At 36.1% G+C, this 19076-nt stretch overlaps 1 protein-coding gene across 17 annotated transcripts in view; it reads right to left on the bottom strand.

Moving 5' to 3' along the window:
• PCGF5 (polycomb group ring finger 5) overlaps nucleotides 1-19076 on the bottom strand; it is a 122102-nt gene that overhangs the window by 25277 nt on the left and 77749 nt on the right. For 12 of the 17 annotated variants that reach the window (XM_063781961.1, XM_063781964.1, XM_016918838.4 and 9 more), the window contains exons 3-6: nucleotides 18354-18450; nucleotides 10391-10446; nucleotides 10227-10286; nucleotides 7559-7707 (exon numbers count right to left, since the gene is read on the bottom strand). In XM_063781961.1, the coding sequence (XP_063638031.1) occupies nucleotides 7559-7707; nucleotides 10227-10286; nucleotides 10391-10446; nucleotides 18354-18450 (362 nt within the window). The remainder of the gene's footprint in view (nucleotides 1-7558; nucleotides 7708-10226; nucleotides 10287-10390; nucleotides 10447-18353; nucleotides 18451-19076) is intronic. The other 5 variants (XM_063781966.1, XM_063781965.1, XM_063781967.1 and 2 more) reach the window with 1 other exon arrangement.

Genomic DNA, 19076 nt, shown 5'->3' with positions numbered 1-19076 from the left:
ATAGAATCTTTTAAAGATATTACTCCTATTTGTATGTATAGGAAATGAGGTCAGCATCACTAAGTCACAACTGTTCAGTCAATGTTTATTTCCTAGCAAATGTTTTCCTAGCAAAACATATTTCCTGGCAAAGACCAACAGAAATAAATTAACAAATAACAACCTGGTCACAATACAGATGATAAAATATCCATTAAAAGAAAACAGAAGTTAAAAGTTACATCTAAATCAACACATATTCTACCCATTTCAAATGTGAAGATGGATATTCTAGACAGCATGAAAACAAAGGGATAAATGTACAAGTCTATCTTCTCTGTTATCTGTTCACCTTCTCAACTATCCCAAGGTTTCCTGTCAATTTTCTTCTTGCCCCAAACAGCTTACAAAGAATCATTAGCACATTTTTACAAGCCCCAGTTAAGTCAGAGAAGAATATAAGGGTGTAGGTTGATCATCCCCAGTCTGAAATCTGAAATGTCCCAAAATCTGAAACTGAGGGCTGAAATGAATGACATTCATTTCAGATTTGGGAGGTTCAACTGTAAGTATATACAATGCCAATATTCCAAAACCCAAAAAACTTCTGGTCCCAACCATTTTGGATAAGGGATACTCAACCTGTACTGGAAGACTCTTAATTTGTGTATTTTTCATCTGTCAAGAAATCAGGAAGAATCTCCAGAAATGATGTTGGTATCACTACTTACAATCTTTCACAGATTAATTATAGTTTTTATACTATTCGCAAAGTTGTACAACCATTACTATGATATAATTCCAAAACATTTTCATCATCCTCAAAAGTAACCCAAATCTATTCACAGTCACTCCGCAACCTTCCCTCCTCCCATCCCCTGACAACCCTAATCTACTTTGTCTTTATCCTTGTCTGGACATTTCGTATAAATGGAATCACATAATATGTAACCTTTTGTGTCTGGCTTCTTGCACTTAGCATAAAGTTTTCAAGATTCATCTATTTTGTAGCATGTATCAGTACTTCATTGCAGTTTATGACTGAATAGTATCACATTTCCTTTCATTCTGCTTTTCCATTCATCAGCTGATAGACATTTGGGTTGTTTTCACTTTCTGGCTATTACGAATAATGCTATTATGAATATACATATACAAGATTTTGTGTGAACATGTTTTCAATTCTTTTATACAGTAGTCCCTCCTTATCTGCAGTTTCATTTTCCTTGATTTCAGTTACCCAGTCAATATATCACTGTCCAAAAATACAAAATGGAAAATTCTAGAAATAAACAATTCATAAGTTTTAAGCTGCATACAATTCTGTGTAGCATGTTAAAATCTTGCACCATCCTACTCCGTCCTGCCCAGGTTGTGAATCCTCCCTTTGTCCAGCATATTCATGCTGTATAGGCCACCTGTCCATTAGTGACTTAGCTATCTCAGTTATCAAATTAAAAAAACCAGTATATACAGGATTATTTGGTACTATCTGTGGTTGCAACATCCCCTGGGGGTCTTGGAACATATGCTCCACAGATAAGGGGGGGACTACTGGATATGACCACATACTTAGAAGTGGAATTACCACGTCAACTCTTTGAGGAACTGCTAAAGTGTTTTCCACAGTACCTGCACTTTCACCTTCCCACTAGCAACGTATAAGGTTTCAAATTGTCCACATTCTCTAACATTTATTATTTTCCTTAAAAAAAATTTCTGGCCATCCTAGTAGGTATAAAATGATATCTCATTGTGGTTTTGATTTGCAGAGCCCCAGTGACTAGTGATATTTAGCAACTTTTCCTGTGCTTATTGGTCATTTTTATAACTTCTTTAGAGGAATGTTTACTCAAGCCTTTCGCCTTTTTCCAAATTGGGCCATCTTTTTATTGTTGATTTATAAGAGTTCTTCATATACCTGTACATTAAAGGCTTATCAGACATGATTTGCAAATATTTTTCCCGTTCTGTAACTTTTTTCACTTTAAGTGTCCTTTGATACACAAGAGTTTTACATTTTAATGAAGTTTTACATTTACAATTTATCTATTTCTTTTCTTTTGTTGCTTGTGCTTTTGGTGTCATTTCTAAGAATCCACTGCCAAATCCAGGGTCATGGGAATATCTTAATTTCTCCTTCCTTTTGGAAGGCTATAGATTTTTGATGAATATAAACTTAACTAGTTGACAGTTTTCTTTCTTTGAGCACTCTGCATATATTATCCTATTGCCTTCTATCCTCCACAGCTTTTGGTGAGAAATCAGCCACTAACCCTACTGGGGGTCCTTTGTGCATGAGTCACTTTTACATTGTTGCTTTCAAGATTCTCTCTTTGTCTTTGAATAGTTTGATTATGATGTGCCTAGGTATGAATTTCTTTGAATTTATCATACCTGAAGATTGTTAAGCTTCTCAAATATTTAATATTCTTCATCAAATTTAGTTGGTTTTTAGGGGCCATTATTTCTTCAAATATACTTTCTGTCCTTTTTTCTCCATTTCCTCTCCTTCTGGAACTTCCATTATGTGTATGCTGGTAAGCTTGATGGTGTCTACAGGTCTCTGAGGACCTGTTCATTCTATTCTGAGGACCTGTTTCTTCATTCTATTTTTCTGTTTCTCAGACTGAATAATCTCAATTCATTTAACTTCAATTTTACAGGTTATTTTTCTTTGGCTCAAGTCTGCTGTTGAGCCTCACCAGTAAAATTTTCATTTCTGTTGCTATACTTTTCAACTCCAGAATATTAAAAGACATTTAATATTCTGTATTTGGTGAGATCATTTTTGTATTTTCATATAGTGCCCAGACCATGGTTTTAGTTCTTTGTACATATTTAAATAGATAATTTCAAATCTATGCCTAATAAGTACAATGTCTGGGCTTCCTCAGCGACAGTTTCTATTGACTGCTTCTTTTCCTGTGTATGGGTCAAACAATCAGCTCTCTGTAACTGCAGTCCTGCATTTGTGAATTCAAGCAATCACAGATCAAAAATATTTTTAAAAACAATAAAAATAACAATAATAAAAATAATATAGTATTAACAACTATTTACATAGCATTTTCATTGTATTAGGTATTACAAGTAATCTAGAGATGATTTAAAGTATATAGCAGGTTGTGCATACGTTACGTGCAAATACTACACCATTTTATATAAGGGACATGGGATCCACAGATTTTGTTATCCATGAAGGGTCCTGGAATTAATCCCCAACATATACTGAGGGACCACTGTATTTGTTAGTATCTCTCATATTTTGTTGTTGTTGTTGTTGAAACTAGACATTTTAAATAATATAATGTTGCAATACTGGAAATCAGATTCCTGCCTGCTCTTCAGTCCTAAACTAATTCCATAAAGTCTGTATTCTTTACCATATGTAGTGATGAAAGTTTCTGCCTAGAGGTCAGCTAATAATGGAACAGAGATTTCTTTACACATCTGGAGCCATTAAGTTGTTCAGTCTTTCCCAAGAATCTGGGTATGTGTTTGGGGGCATACCACCAATATTCAACTAAGGTGTTGACAACTCTGCCTTGGTCTTCACTTCCTACTCGTGCAGACCACCTCAAGGTGAGGCAGAGGTGAGGGCTTAGGGCCTTCTCAGGTCCTTCCCGAACATGCATACAACTCTACATATGCACGTGGCCCTCTAGATTTCAAGGAATATGTCACAGCCTTTTGAAGCTCCTAGGGACAGCTCACTCTCCAGCTTTTCCATTTAAGCTTTTTGGTTAGTCTCTTGTTTGCTCCAAATGTTATCTATACCTCAGGCAGTTGTAAAGTTGAAACATTTGCCTGTAATTGTTTTTGACAAATGCCCCTTTCCCCCACCCACAGAGAAGGCTTTTTCCATGGGGGCAAGCTCCAAGTCAAGTCGAATACTGACAATCTTGTAAGTGGGGTCTCCGAGGAAACAACCAGACAAGTCAAATAATGACCATTCTTTGGCAATGAGGCTTTGAAAGAGCTCTACCTCTGTTCTTTCCCTTTGGTCCCTGAGAGGCTGCAATGGGAAAGCAGGCTGTTATTTTCAAGGCTACTGCAGAATTTGAGCAGGGGCTGGAACTAAAGCAAGTTAAAATGCCACAAAGCTCACCCTTTATACTGACAGTTAGTCATCTTCTTGATAAAATGCTCTATATGCATCTATAAGCCTTTGTTTAATATCAGATCTCTGACAAAGCTGACACTGAACATTTTTGCCAGTATTTTTATACTTTTATGGAAAAGTGAATTTTCAGAGATACTTACTCTACTCTTTTTATTGACATCCCACTCTTGACTTTGACTTCTGTATTATAAAAGCAGTAGATATTCTGTATAAACTATACATGCAACTACTGCCCCACCACATTTGTGAATCACATCCTACTGCAGAGGAATGAGATGGCTGAGAAGGCTATAAAGCAATACAGACATTGTGCCTCTGCCACTAAGGGATTTACAGTCTAGTATCAAGGACAACACACATATAAAAAAAAGATAGTATCAGTGCCTAGAACTCTTAGGCGCATCCTTAATAGATAACAAACTAATCCCTAATTGACAGATAAATATAAGTACTACAGAATTTCAGAAAAGGGATTCACTAGGTTGGGAAAAGCGTCACAAAAAATAAAAATCTCTGGGTCTTGACAGAAGCATAGGATGGTGGAAGAGGAAAGAACACGCCAAAAAGGAAGGGTTGTTCAAAGTTTTAGAGGTCTTAAATATTCGTAACACAAGCTTTTATAAAATCTAGATACAGATCTTTTGTCAGATATACGGTTTCCAACACACACACACACACACACACACACACACACACACACACACACACACGAGGTGGAGGGGAAGAGACAGAGAGAGAGAACGAACACATACATAAAGGAATAATCACTTGTTTTGAAAGGACGATTTACTAATGGGTTTAATGGGAGATAAACTTATTAAAAGAGGTGCTTGTTAGTGAAGGGCCTTGAATACTAATGTAAGGAGTTATGACTTAATTGTAGAGGCCAAAAGGTGGCAAACTTTTGGCCTGTACAATGGCCATGTACTCAGGCCAAATCTGGCTGGCCATCAATTTCTGTAAGTAATGTTTTATTGAAACACAACCATGCCCATTCATTTACTATTGTCTGTGCTGCTTTAGTGCTATAATGAATAAGTTGAGTAAATTGCAACAGAGACCATATGGCCTACAGAGCCTAAAATACTTACCATCTGACCCTGAGATTGGTCATGGCCCTCACTCTGGGCCTTACACACACTCAGGCAAGTGGCCCTAGCCCTGGATAACAAAAGAAAAATTAAGGGTACAGAAAACACTTAATAACTACTTAAAAAATGTAGATATAAGGGTGAGCAGCACTAAACTGGGGGAATTTTGCAGGACTTAGTGACTGGTTGAAAGAAAAGAGTAACAGGTCAAAGATGACGCGAAGCTTTTGAACTTATTTGATTGGCTGAAAGACAGCAGTCATAACTAAAACTGCATGTTTGGACCAAAGTTAGATGAAAGTATAATGAATTAGACAACTTAGACAAGTCAAGTTTCCGGTGTTAGTGAAACTCTCCACTGGTCTATTTAAAAATAGAGACATAACACTTCAGCTTGGGAAAAAAAGCAGGGCTGGAAATGAGGACTTAAAAGTCCTTTGCATAAAGAAGAGCACAACAGACACGAGGCCCTACTTGAAGGTGGAATGGTAGGGGGAGAGACAGGATTGAAAAACTACCTATTGACTATTATGCTTATTACCTGGGTGACAAAATAACCTTATGCCAAACCTGTGACACACAATTTACTTATGTAAGAAACCTGCACATGTACTCCTGAACCTAAAAGTTAAAAAATCCTTTGCGTAGTTGAAGCCACACAGAAAATGGAGAAGATCTCCTAAAATAGATACAGAGAAAGTATTAGGACATACTTACATATATCAAGTAGAAGGCAAGAAGTAGAGGCAGTGGAGACAAAGCAGGAATGGCCCAGGAAAAAAAGGAAGAATCAGGGTAGCTTAGTAAAAGTCATTTATAAACTAAGAATGAAGGTACAAGGATGAAGAAAAGAAAGAGTGAATGGATAAAAGGTCAACTAGAATAGCAAAGTGTCAAAGATGTCAAAAAGGAGAACAACAAGCAGGGGTGGTTAATTTTTCAAATAAATTTCTAAAATTCAATCTTTTATACTTTCATATGAGAAATCATGCAGAGAAGTGGACTTTACGTTTGTTTATGAGAAGATATTCAGCCTTTCCATTTATTTAACTTTCAGTATGAGCTAACTCATGTATTGGAGAGCTAAAGGATGACCATGAACTCTATGAAAAAGAACTTCCCAAAAAGGGGGATGACTTTTGGGAAAGACCATAAGAAACAACTGAAAATACTGTAAGGATTAATAGGTACAGTGGTCATTTCTCTAAAGATAGATGCACTTTATTACATGCCCTGTCCAATAAATTCCCCTTAACAAAATCAATTACCTTAACTATTTGTATGTATAAGACCTAACCAAGTTCCTTGAGTGAAAGATGTTTTTTCTTACTACTTACATCTTCACTGTCTACTATTCACATAGTGGATAAATATTCACTGAATTACTGTGCTCATATATGTTGTTATAAGATGCTAGGAAAACTTAATCTGAAGTGAAAAATTGTTTTTCACTTCCTAATAGGAAAATGCCATTAAACGTATTAGTAAAAAATTCAACCCACTAGCCTATAGATTTACACAGAGGAAGTAAAAGAAAATTAGAGACAATGAATATATGCATTTGAATAAAACACAGAATACAGAGAGATAAACAATATTCTCAGTGGCTGACATTTGCTAGGATAAAGTGACAAAAATCTAACAGCTGAAGTAGTGAAGATTTGTAATAAAAATAAAAGCTGCTTTGTAATAAAAAGGTAGAAAACATTATTAAAGTAACACCATTTAAAGACCAAAGAAAATCTATAAAAGCAGAGTGTTTTAAACTTCCTATAAAGATCCTCTAAGGAAAGATTCAATTAGCAGAGGCAGAGGAAAACAGTACCAGAAATGGAGATTCTATAGGAAATAACTGACGGCCTTCAAGGAATTTAAAAGTTCAGAGGCATTTTACAACATCTAATTTTACTTCAAAACTAATTGATTAAATTATTCACAAAATATGTTAGCTCCGACCTGGAAATCTTGTTGAGTTGCAAATAAAAATAGAGAAATAAAGGATAAAATTAGAAGAGAATGAATAAAAGGGCTAGAACTACCAGTGACATGAAATTCTCTAAGTTGGTCACCACTCTAAAAAACAGAAACCATGCATATGAATTCCCAGCAAAGGTATAAAAGGAGAAACAGAGGTGTGATTCTGGGCATTAGCCACTAGATGGTGGCATTGGCCCAAGACGGTTCAGTTGTGGGAACTGTAACCATTTGTAAGCATAGGATTGTCAAAGAATGGCATTTTATTTAATTATGTTAATTAAAACTTTGAAAGCAAACATTTTGAAGCATTAGAAAATTTGTCAACAAATTATCAAGGGTTTACTATAAACTGATCATAAAAATACCACAGTACTTGTTCACTCACCTTTACTACATTGTCCCCTGATTGCCCATTATTTCGTAAACAATCTAGACAGATAGCAATTTGTGGGTCACTTCTGTGATAATCTTTATCATCTTCATTTTCATCACCTTCTTCATCTACTTTCGGTTTGTCAGCTTTTGCAGTATCATCTGTATAATTTAAACAAAACTAAGTTAGCTATAAATCAAAGTTGATTTTAAAGTTAAGCAATCATACATTGATAATCAAAACAAAAATCAACTTTAAAAAATTTCCTAACAGTTTTTGAAGAAGAACTTAGTATCTTTAAAATGTTCCAACCAACTCAGCAATGGAAATATTTTGTAAAAAAAAAAAAAAATTGGAAACTTATTAACATGGCTTAAGATTTCTAGGCTCATTGGGACATCCAAATGAAAGATTCAGGACTAGCTGTATTTAGCCAAAAAAATGATTACAATTACTAATTAGACTATATTAGAAAGTGGACAGGATATATAAAAATACTTCCAAATTATTTATAGGTGTATATATAAATTATACTCAAGTTTATAAATAAGTATACAAATTAAAACCAAATACTTTTCAAATGATAAAATTAAGTTCTCAAAATTTCAAATTACTATTCATAAAATCAGCCAGTGAAAAAAACGAGTATAATGAATTAGCTTTTTAACATGTATATAGCTATTAATACATAACATGTTACAACTCCATTAAAGAAATCTCAATGGCATACTTTATATTATATACAAATGTATTTCACCTATTACAAACCTGTAGCCTATAAATAATGCAGCTATATTTATCATTCATCTGTTGAGTAGTTTTAACTATATGTTGGATACACATCATACAAGGCCTGAGGGAACAATACTGAAACTAGAGCTATCATCCTTTCTCTCACAGTGGTCAGGGTATGGAATCAAATAAAGGCAAGTAAAAAAAAAAAAAGAAAAAAACCAGACAAATACAGGATGTGAGAGGTAAAATGGACTATGCATGCACATATAAAAGAGACAATAAACCCAAACTTTGGGAGTGAAGCAGGGACGATTTCCAGATGAGATACCTCTAAGCTAACACTTGAAAAAATCAGCCAGCTAAACATTACATTGTAGAAAAGCTTCCCTGCAAAGTGACTGGCCAGATCCTTTTTGATGACTGTAGTAAAAGCACTACAGGTATACCATAGAGCGGGGAGGTGGGTTCTCTTTTTTCTACATGTTTTCTTCTCCTTATTTATAGAGAATATACATAGATAGGAGTTGCCTTCTATGAACCAAACTCCTAGCTCCAACAAAAAATCCCAATTCTCCACCCAAGCTAAAGACCAAATACCAGAAATACTTTAAAATGGGAGAAACAATAGGAAAAGGGAGATAAAATTCACAAAGTAGGCTACAGCCCTTCACAAGTTAAACTGTGATACGTAGAACCATAGAGTAAACCTACCACGTAACTTCTGATGACAATCCCTCAGGCTCCTGTCCTCTTGAATAGGCAGTCAAAAACTGGAATATTTAATTAGCCTTATCTTATCTGTATTTTTACTAGAGCACTACTACTATAATTGGTTGTTATTGTTTAATTGCAGTGTACACGTGGGTAAAACAAGCCCTAGTTATTTTTTTGGCCAGGCTTAGCTTCTTTGCCATTTTTTTGTTGTTGTTGTTACAGATAAAAAATAGTCTCTTGCTACCTTATTCTAGTCATCAAAACTATTCTCAAACTTCCCCTGCTCTAACAGCCTTGCACAGTTAAGTTGAACGAATAAAATGATAATCTCCATTTTACAGATTAAAAAAGAGAGATCTCATCCACCTTAATCATGTATAATTGACAATCCTATGATCTTATGGGAAAACCAAGATTGGGAGGCTGAACTTACAAGTGACCCTATAAGAACACACACACATTCTTGAATAAATGATATTTAGGACATCCTAAATTAAATCTCATATTTAAAAAAATGGGAGCGATACTAGTTTCTTATAATTTTAATATCCCTTTGTGTAGATTTTATACATATATATATACACTAAAAGCCTTTTATCTGCTCAGCAATGTTTGCCCCTTTGCTGAAATTATTATTAAAAATTACTAATTGCTGAGTCTTTTGGGACCCAGAGGAGAAATCTGGGTGATGGAGAAAATTCCCATAAGCACCCAGAAATACTTTCTAAATTTCCATGATGTATAAGTTTGTATCACCTGAGCTCTACTTATAAAAACTTCATTCCAGAATATCAGAGCATAGTAAAATCTCCTGATCTGGCTCTCAGCCACATCTCAGCTCCCTCTCCTTTAGAGGCAAACTACAAAATAAACAAAACAAAAAACTCTTCACTGTTTAGTTGCAAGCTGTGGCTATTTCTTACTTCAGCTTCCTTTAGCTCCCTAGAAATTACCACTATAAACATCTAGCCAATCTTTTCTTTTATCTCCCTTTTCTCTTCCCAAAGTCCAATTTCCTCTATTTCCAATTACCCTCACTAAAGTGACTTCAGATTTACACTCATTTATATAAAATCTCATATAGAGAAAAAGGTTCGTAATGTAAATAAAAGGGTGCATGAATTTTGTGCAGGAAAAATGTGAGCCTGAAGAGACATATTAGTTCACCTAAACTACGAAAAGCTGACCAGTTTAAGAGGTGCTGTCAGAAACAGATATAAGAAAAAGTCACCTTGTCCATTTTCTTGAGGCTTATTTTTCTTCCAAAATTCAGATTCACGCTCAAGTTCTTCTAATTTAAAAGAAAGAGTATAAAAGTAAAAGTCATGAAATCTTTAATAGAAGTGTTGATTTCATAAAACACAAAAGTCTGCAAGAACCTAAAGAGCCACTTACGTTCTCGTAGTCCAGGGACCAGCTTAAATATAATTTCCTCTAATGTATTGTCCAACCTTCGAAAGGGGGGAGAAAGAAAATACTAACAATGAAGACACCAAGATCTGACATGTAAATAGTCTGAGATGTATAATCTCATATATGTTACAAAATACATACACAATTTTAGCACATCTACTATACCACACTCTTCTGTCCACGGAACACACTTATTTACAGCCTTCCCCAGTAGTAGACTGATAACAAAAATGGTCCCAGTCCCCAGCTCTCTCTATATCCAGACTCTTGAGCAAGACTTTGAAATTCCTTCCTTGACTAAGGATGGAGTTTATTCCCCTGCCTTGGAAATACGGTCTGGCTTTAAAACTTGTTGAGGCCAGCAGAATGTGGCACAAGTGACTGCTTGGTTCTAAGCCTAAGCCTTAAGAGGCATCAAATGCTTTTGTCTCTATTTCTCTCTCTCAGAATCCTGCTACCACGAGAACAAGGCTGGAGGATGAGAGACCATGTAGAAGAGAGCCAAGCTGCCCTGCTGAGGCCATTTTAGACTAGTCCACAGACAGCCCATCCCCCAAGATCAGCACAGCAGATTACCCAATGCACAGCTAACTGCAGTTGCATGAGTGAGCCCAGCCAAGACCAGATGAACCACCCAGCTAACTCAGGGAACCAGGAGGAATAATAAATGCTTGCTTTTTCAAGCATCAATTTAGGGGTTGTCTGTTATGCAGCAACAGCAGATACGCCCATTCTCAAAATCTCTACCACAGCTCTGGCTCTTTCCTCTAAAGGAAATAATCTCCATTCCTCTCTTCTGAGAAATTTAGACCACTTTATTGTTCTACCTTCTGAAATGAAAACTTAAAATGTTTATCTTGACATTTTTCTCATTTTCTTTCCTGCCATATAACTAACTCATCTTTTTCATGGCTTTTTGTCTTCAATCCCATTCTCTTGCCCCCACAACACCCCCTTCCTGCCTCATCTCCTTCATCCTGCTCAACAACATTACTCTTCTACAAGACTACAAACACATAGAGGTTTCTCACATCTTAAAAAAAACCCCAAAACCTTTCTCAACTCATTAACTCTTTTCAAACTATTATTCTGTTTCTCAATCTTTCCTTCTAACTGGAAAAAAATGTGAAAATAAAACCTACATTATTTCTGTCACATACTCTGTTTTGCTTCTTTTACTCTACTGAATTCTCAAAATCATCTATAACTTCCATACTGAATAGGTTTAAAATTTTTAGAATTAAAATTTAAACTTAAAAATTATTTTTTAAGTTTATATTTCTTCCATATTGCTCTGCAGCAGTTTGACAGTGTTGTCTAACACTGCCTGCCTCCCTGAAAATTTCCTTTTTTTTTTTTTAATGTTCAAGTCTGTTCTTTCTTTATTACTAAGCATTTTTCTTTTTCCCAGCTACTTTTAAATCTGATATTCTCCCTTGCTTTGTACTCTGAACTCTTTGACCTTTTCTGTCTTCCTTGTGGATTTCATCTGCTTTTGTGGCTTCAAAACTAACATATAGGCAGATTATCTATCTATCTATCTATCTATCTATCTATCTATCTATCTATCTATCCATCTGCCTGCCTATATATCACATCTCTCTATTGATTTCAAGTTCCATATTTCCAACAGATGCTAAACATTTCAAGTACCTCCTTTTATTAATCTATGTCAAGATTGTCTCATCTATCCTCCTCCAATAAAATACTAAGTACCCCAGTCATTGTCTTGCTTTTTTTAAACTAAATTTTTAAGTGATACCATAATTCTTCCAAATCAGCTCAAAATATGAGAATGATCTTAACTTCTCTCTTTCCCTTCATTTACACATTTACTCACCAAGCCACATTCAGAGCTCCCTCTCAATATCTGTCCCACCTATTCTCCCAACAATTCTTCCATTCCTTCAATTAATTACCATTCTGCTTTGAGCAGAGCAGAGACATGTTCATAATAAATCTTCCTAAAGTGCTAATCTGATTGTGTTAGTTCCCTGCTCAAGGACTAATTTCTCTCTACTACCTGACTTCATGTGTTTATATAACTTGAGTCCAACCTACAAACCATAACTGGTACTGTTTGCTCACTGTCTCCCTTCTCTAGCCAACTGGCTTATTCAATTATCCCAAGAATTCCTTGTCTTTTCCAATTCATTTTTCTCCCTCATGTTTTACATCCTGGCTCAAATACTCTCTGTACTCTCCGACCAAACCAATGCTACCTTATTCTTCAAGACAAGGTCATTCGTAAAGTTTTCCCAGACTATTTAATAGTAGGAGTGCATAAAAAACAGCACTTCTCACTACATACAAACAGATCAGGAACCAACTTAGTTTCATTTCTGTTTCCTCTGAAACATTACTTACTACTTTGATGCCCTTTCTGTCCTTCCAGCCCAATTTAGGACTAATCTGTTCTATGGGCAGTCATTAAATCACTTCCTTATATGTACCCTTGATTTGTCTCTCTCTTACTTGCTCAAAATTATTTAGTACAACTCAGGTTAAATCCAACTTTCCATCAACTCTGCACTGGCACCCATGGCTGGATAAAAACACAACCATACTCCTTCAAATTCCTAACTACAACCCAAACATGCCTTTAAGTTTGCCAGGAATCATACTACACTCACAAGTGCACTGATCTTCTCACTCCCCTGGACAACACGCTTTTTTCTCGCCCTAACTCTCCAAATCCCTTTCCTCTATCCTTAATTTTGACAGACAAACACTTTCTTCTCAATGAAAAATGTCAAAGCAATGAAAAACAAACTTTCACAGGCCCCGGCCACCATACCTACCTATAGCATCTGCACCATGTACTCGCTGTCTGCCTGCCTGTTGCTACAATTTTTTTTGTCAATGCTCCCACTGAAAACCAGTGTCTCCTCTTAGGCTGTGAGATTGCATTCCCTACTCTCCCACATGATTAACTTTCTGCTTTCTACTGGATCATTCCCTTCAAATATGCCATTATTTCTCCTATATCGAAACAAAATAAAGAACCTTCTTGGCTGCACTTGACAGCAACCCCCCACCCCATTTCTTTGCTCCCATTTGTAGCAAAACTCCTTGAAAGAGTTGTCAATACTATACTCACTGTTGCTAATTCCTCTCCCTCCTTTCCTCTCTTAAAACAACCCAGTTAGGTTTTTGGCCTCACAGCTCTAAAGAAAGTGCTCTTTTCAAAGTTGATGACCTCCATGTTGCTAAATCCAACCAAGAATTCTCAGTTTTCACCTTACTTGTACCCATGAACAACAAATGACACAGGTGGATCACTCCGTCTCCTTTGACATACATACTATCTTCACTTGACTTCTAGAGCACCACACACTCATGGATTTTCCTCTACCTCACTGGTTGTGCCTTCTCAGTTTCCTGTGCTGGCTCCTCCTCTTCTCTCTGAACACTTAATGCTGGAGTTCTCCAGGGCTCAATCCTTGGTCCTTTACTCATGCCTCTCTGTACTCACTCCCTGAAGTGATCTCATCCTGCCTTACAGTTTGAAAGACCTTCTATATGTTGAAGACTACCAAATGTTTTTCTCCAGCCCAGACCTCTCCCTTTGAGTTCTAGACACATATATCCACTTACCAACTTCCTCTCTTCTCTGAAATGAATAACTCAGCATGTCCACAATTGAAGTCCTGATCTACCCCTTCCTTGCTCTATTATTAATCTTCCCAACTCAGTTAATGGCAACTCCATTCTTCCAGTTGCTCAGGTCAGAAATCTTAAAGTCATGTTCAACTCTTTTCTTTATCCCATATCCTATATCCAATCCATCAGCAAACCTTGCTGGATCTACTTTCGAAATATATTCAGAATATGAGCATTTCTTGTCCCCTCTACTGCTACCACTGCTCACCAGGGTCATTGCAATTACTTTCTAACTGTTCTCCCTGCTTCTACCCTTGCCTTGTTATATGCACGGTGTTCTCAACACCGTCATCAACATGTTCATATCGGATCAATCCTCCAACCAAAATCCTGCAGAGGCTCCCCATTTCATTCAGAGTAAAAGATAAAATGTTTACAGTGGCCTACATGGCCCTTCATATTCTGGAATCTCATGATCTCTCTGCTCCTGTTGCCCAGTATTCTGTCCCTCACTCACTGTTCCCCAGCCGCCCAGGTCTCCTTGCTGGTCGTCCAACAAGGTGTAGATACACTCCTGACTTAGGCACTCTGCACTGGCTGCTCCCTTTACCTGGAATAGGCATGCTTTCCTAGACCTATCCATGGTTAACCTCTCACAGTCTCCAAGTCTTCGCTTAAGTCTCACTTTCCCACAGAAGCCTATCATCACCATCTTATTTAAAATTGCAATCTGCCCCCACTTCACACTCTTGACCTCCTCACCCCACAACACTTTCCTCTTTCTTGCCTTTGCAATTTTCACTTTCTAACATACCATGTAAATTACTTATTATATGGTTTATTGACTGTCTCTCACTACAAAAATATTAAATCTACAAGGGCAAAGATCTTTATTTTGTCTGCGAATGGACCTCAAGCACCTAGAATAGTGCCCAGACATAGCAGGCATCCAGTAAATATTTGCTGAATGAATGATTCCCCTCATGGAGCTCTCCATCTTCCTTCTATTGTCTATATAAGTGATGTCCAATAGAAATATAATGTGAGTCAAATATGTAATTTTAAATTTTTAGTAGGAACATTAACACCAGTACTTTATACTTTTTATATAAAACTAACTTTAATGTTTTGCTATATATTAAAATATCTTTAATAATACATTTAGTAATTTTTATTTATTGAACAATAAAGTTATATTTAGTGGAAAAATATTTACACTGCTTCAGGTTTTAATTGAAATTAAATTAGAAATCCTATTCCTCAGTTGCACTAGCAACATCCAAAGTGCTTAAGAGCCACATGTGGCTAATTGCTACCGTACTGGAGAGTACAAATACAGACTGCTTGTTCCCCAGGCCTGCTGCACAACTGTCATATCCCTTCACCTCTCTGCTATGCTAGAGTCATTTATTCTTTCTTGGTTTATGCTCCAGCACATCTCCCAATAGCTTACTGAGAAAAAGTACATAGAAGGTAAATTTTTTGCTACATGTGTCACAGGCAATTTAGGCTTCTAATGAAGGAGCCTAAATTCCCCTTATTTCTGGCTAACAAAATCCAATTATGTTCTGGCTGCAATGTGGCCACCTGCAGGGATAATTCATGATTTGTTAAAGCATTTCAAAACCCACCACATCACTTTACCTAGTGGCTGTCATGTGACCTAGTTTTGGCTAAAAAGAAGCCTGCTGTAGGAAACTTTGGTAAAGATCTTCCCCTCCCCACAACCTCCTTAGTCTCCTGGTATACTCAGGCCTCTGAGCTCAACTATCACCATCACCAGTTTGCTTTCTAGCTTTCAGTTTCTGCTGACATCTCTTCTGCTACCATTTCTTCTTATCCTTTAAAAAGTGTTTACTGAGAACCTATCATGTTTCAGGAGCTATCCTAGCTGTCAAAGATACAGGATATCTTGTTTTTATTATCTCTGAGTTTATGTCTTTAAAAAAATTCCTTTGTGGTAATTTCGGTGGAATTTTAGGAGGAAAAGATCTCTATAAAGGACATCATTAAATTAAGAAAACTGGAATATGGAAGTTAGGTTAAAGTATTATACCAACGCAATCATACTGTGGTTATGTAATATAATATCCTTATTCTTAGGAAATATACACTAAAGCATTTAAGAGTAAGGGGCCATGACACATGTAACTTACCCTCAAATAGTTCAGAAAAAAATAAAGCATCCAATACACATATGCACATGATAAAGCAAACGAGATAAAATGTTAATAAGAAGCTAATCTGGGTGAACAGAATGCAAGTGGCTCTTGTACTACTTTTATTTGGGGGATTCTAAGTTTGAAGTTATTTCCAAATAAAAAGTTAAAAAATATATGATGTTATACTTTAGCCAAGGCAGCGGGTTTGATTAAACAGTGACTGGATTCCTTCAGGTATCTAATGGTCAGAATCAAAAGATTAAGATAAATTGCCTTATGATGTGGCCCTTTAAGAACAGAGAAGGTAATAATTATTAACTGTCTGTTTTTATTAACAGTTTATTTTAATAAAAATAAGTTATTATAGATTTTAACAGTTGGTAATAATCTTTCATTACAACTGGATATTAACAGTTTTTTATTTTAAAATTAAGAAAAGAATTACTTGAGAGAAAATGTTTGCTTTATTCAGTTTCCTTACTGCAGTACTACTGACATTTGAGGCTGGATAAATTTTGCTGTGTGGGGCCTATCCTGTGCATTGTAGGATGCTTAGTAGCATCCCTGTGCCCTGTCTACTAGATGCCAGGAGCACCCACCCAGATCTGACAACCAAAAATGTCTCCAGATATTGCTAAATGTATCCCGGGGGCAAAATCACCCCTGGTTGAGAGGCACTGATATAGATCTAACCAGAACAAGGCTTACTCAGAATTACAGACCAGAGTTGACCAGTGGTTCCCAAATGTTAGCATATATTAGCATCATCTAGAGAGCTTGCTAAACGAAGTGATCTCCAATCCCAAAGTTTCTGAGTTAGCAGGTCTGATGTGTGGTCTGAGACCTGTCACTTCTAACATGATACTAATGGTTTGGGAACCACACTTTGAAAACCACAGGGCTAGACATTTACCTGTAGACAAATTATCCCAAACAGGCATTAAACTTGAAAAACAAAAGGCTGAAATGTAAGATTTGCAAATCCAGATTTATAGAATGATGGCAAATATCACACAGATAAGAGAGTTATGAAAGGTTCCAGAGACTATCTAGCTCTATCTTTAGATGAGTAGCTTCTTTTTTTTTTTTTTAAGTTCAAAAGTACTAAAAAGCTAACTACGGAATTGACCCCTTTTGTGCTTTTCACTGGATTCTAGACGAGTAGTTTCTTAAAGATCACACAGGTGATCTGCCTTAGAGCTATGGTGGGAACAATGAAATGAAAATGGGTCTAGTGGTGAGGACATATGGCCTGTAGCTGGGAAGTGGCATTTGAGGTATTCTGTGAAACCTTAAGTCAAGTCATATCACTTCTCTAGATTTCCTAATTGGGAATAAAGGGATTTGGATTAGAATCTCATAGACCACTTCCAGTTTTAAAAATATATGATTAGGCCAGGTGTGGTGGCTCACACCTTTATCCCAGCACTTTGGGAGGCCGAGGCGGGCAGATCACCTGAGGTCGGGAGTTTGAGACCAGCCTGACCAACATGGAGAAACCCTGTCTCTACTAAAAATACAAAATTAACATGGTGGCGCATGCCTGTAATCCCAGCTACTCAGGAGGCTGAGGCAGGAGAATCACCTGAACCTGGGAGGTGGAGGTTGCGGTGAGCTGAGATTGCACCATTTTACTCCAGCCTGGGCAACAAGAGTAAAACTCCACCTCAAAATAAATAAATAAATAAATAAATAAAATATATATTATATATATATATGATTATACTGCTAAAGTTGAGGGGTAAATAAATGGTAGTCTTAAAAAAATCTTTTAGGTTTTACATAAATGTTTATATACTTTTTGAATATATGGTAAATTAAAAAATTAACAGTCCTAATATTAGTCTTTCTATGAGTTCTTCCTCTTTCTACTACCACGTAGCTCAACATAACATAGACTATTAAAATACTGAAAATACCTGTAACCTAAAGTCACTCTTACAGCCTAAGAGAAAGTTGTACTTTTAGTTTGGAAATGTATTTCTTAAATATTTAAGATGTAAAACCTTATTTTTAATACTCCTTAATAAAATACTTTAAAATAAAATGCTTTAAAATGAAAATCATAAGTCCTATATTAACTGAGTCAAGACAACATGAAATATTATGACATACAATAAAAATTAAGAGCCTATTCAATTTATGTAAATTAGATGAACTGTAAAATATAACATCCTTACCTCAACATTTCTAATGGATTTGTCTCATGAACTTGGTTGCCACACCTTGGGCAATCATTGCTATCTTCAAAGTGCTGAACAATACAAGTCTTACAGACTAAGAAGAAAGAAGATGTTAGGTTAAAATGCATCATATGAACGCTCATTTAATGTTAAACTAAGTGTAATTAGAAACAGACCTTAAAACTACCTACTACAAGTAGAACATCATTATTTAATTAAGCTTCAAAAACTTTACAATTGTAACACTGTAATAAAACCCAACTGCAATAAAAGTCTACTGCCACAAACAAAAAGCATATGCTATTTTGCTTATTGTTTTCTTAAATGCATTCACACACCAAATACTACTCTACTTATCATCATATTAAACTAAAAAAGCCGGTGTATTTACATAAAATAGGTTTTTCTCATTTAAAGAAGTAGGACAGAAAAAGATAAAAACTAAGTCTGCATTTATTTCCTTTGCTAAACATTTATTTAAATGCAACATAAATAACTCAATACAACTTGAGAGTTTTCAACCTGTTTGCATTACTTTTATTGGCAGGGTGCTCCAGGGACAAACTGGGAGTTACAATGGACTTTGCTGGCCTTGGCAGGGTGTAATGAGTTTCTGCTCATAGGTACTATAATTCCATGGAGCACAAAGTATGAATAATGGTATCAAGTTGGGACAAAGACATGAGAGGTAAATTGGAAGAATGACTGAAAAACTGACAG

The sequence above is a fragment of the Pan troglodytes genome, chromosome 8 (genome assembly GCF_028858775.2).
Source record: "Pan troglodytes isolate AG18354 chromosome 8, NHGRI_mPanTro3-v2.0_pri, whole genome shotgun sequence".
NCBI classification, from domain to species: domain Eukaryota; kingdom Metazoa; phylum Chordata; class Mammalia; order Primates; family Hominidae; genus Pan; species Pan troglodytes.
This window is presented reverse-complemented; position numbering and strand designations above follow the sequence as displayed.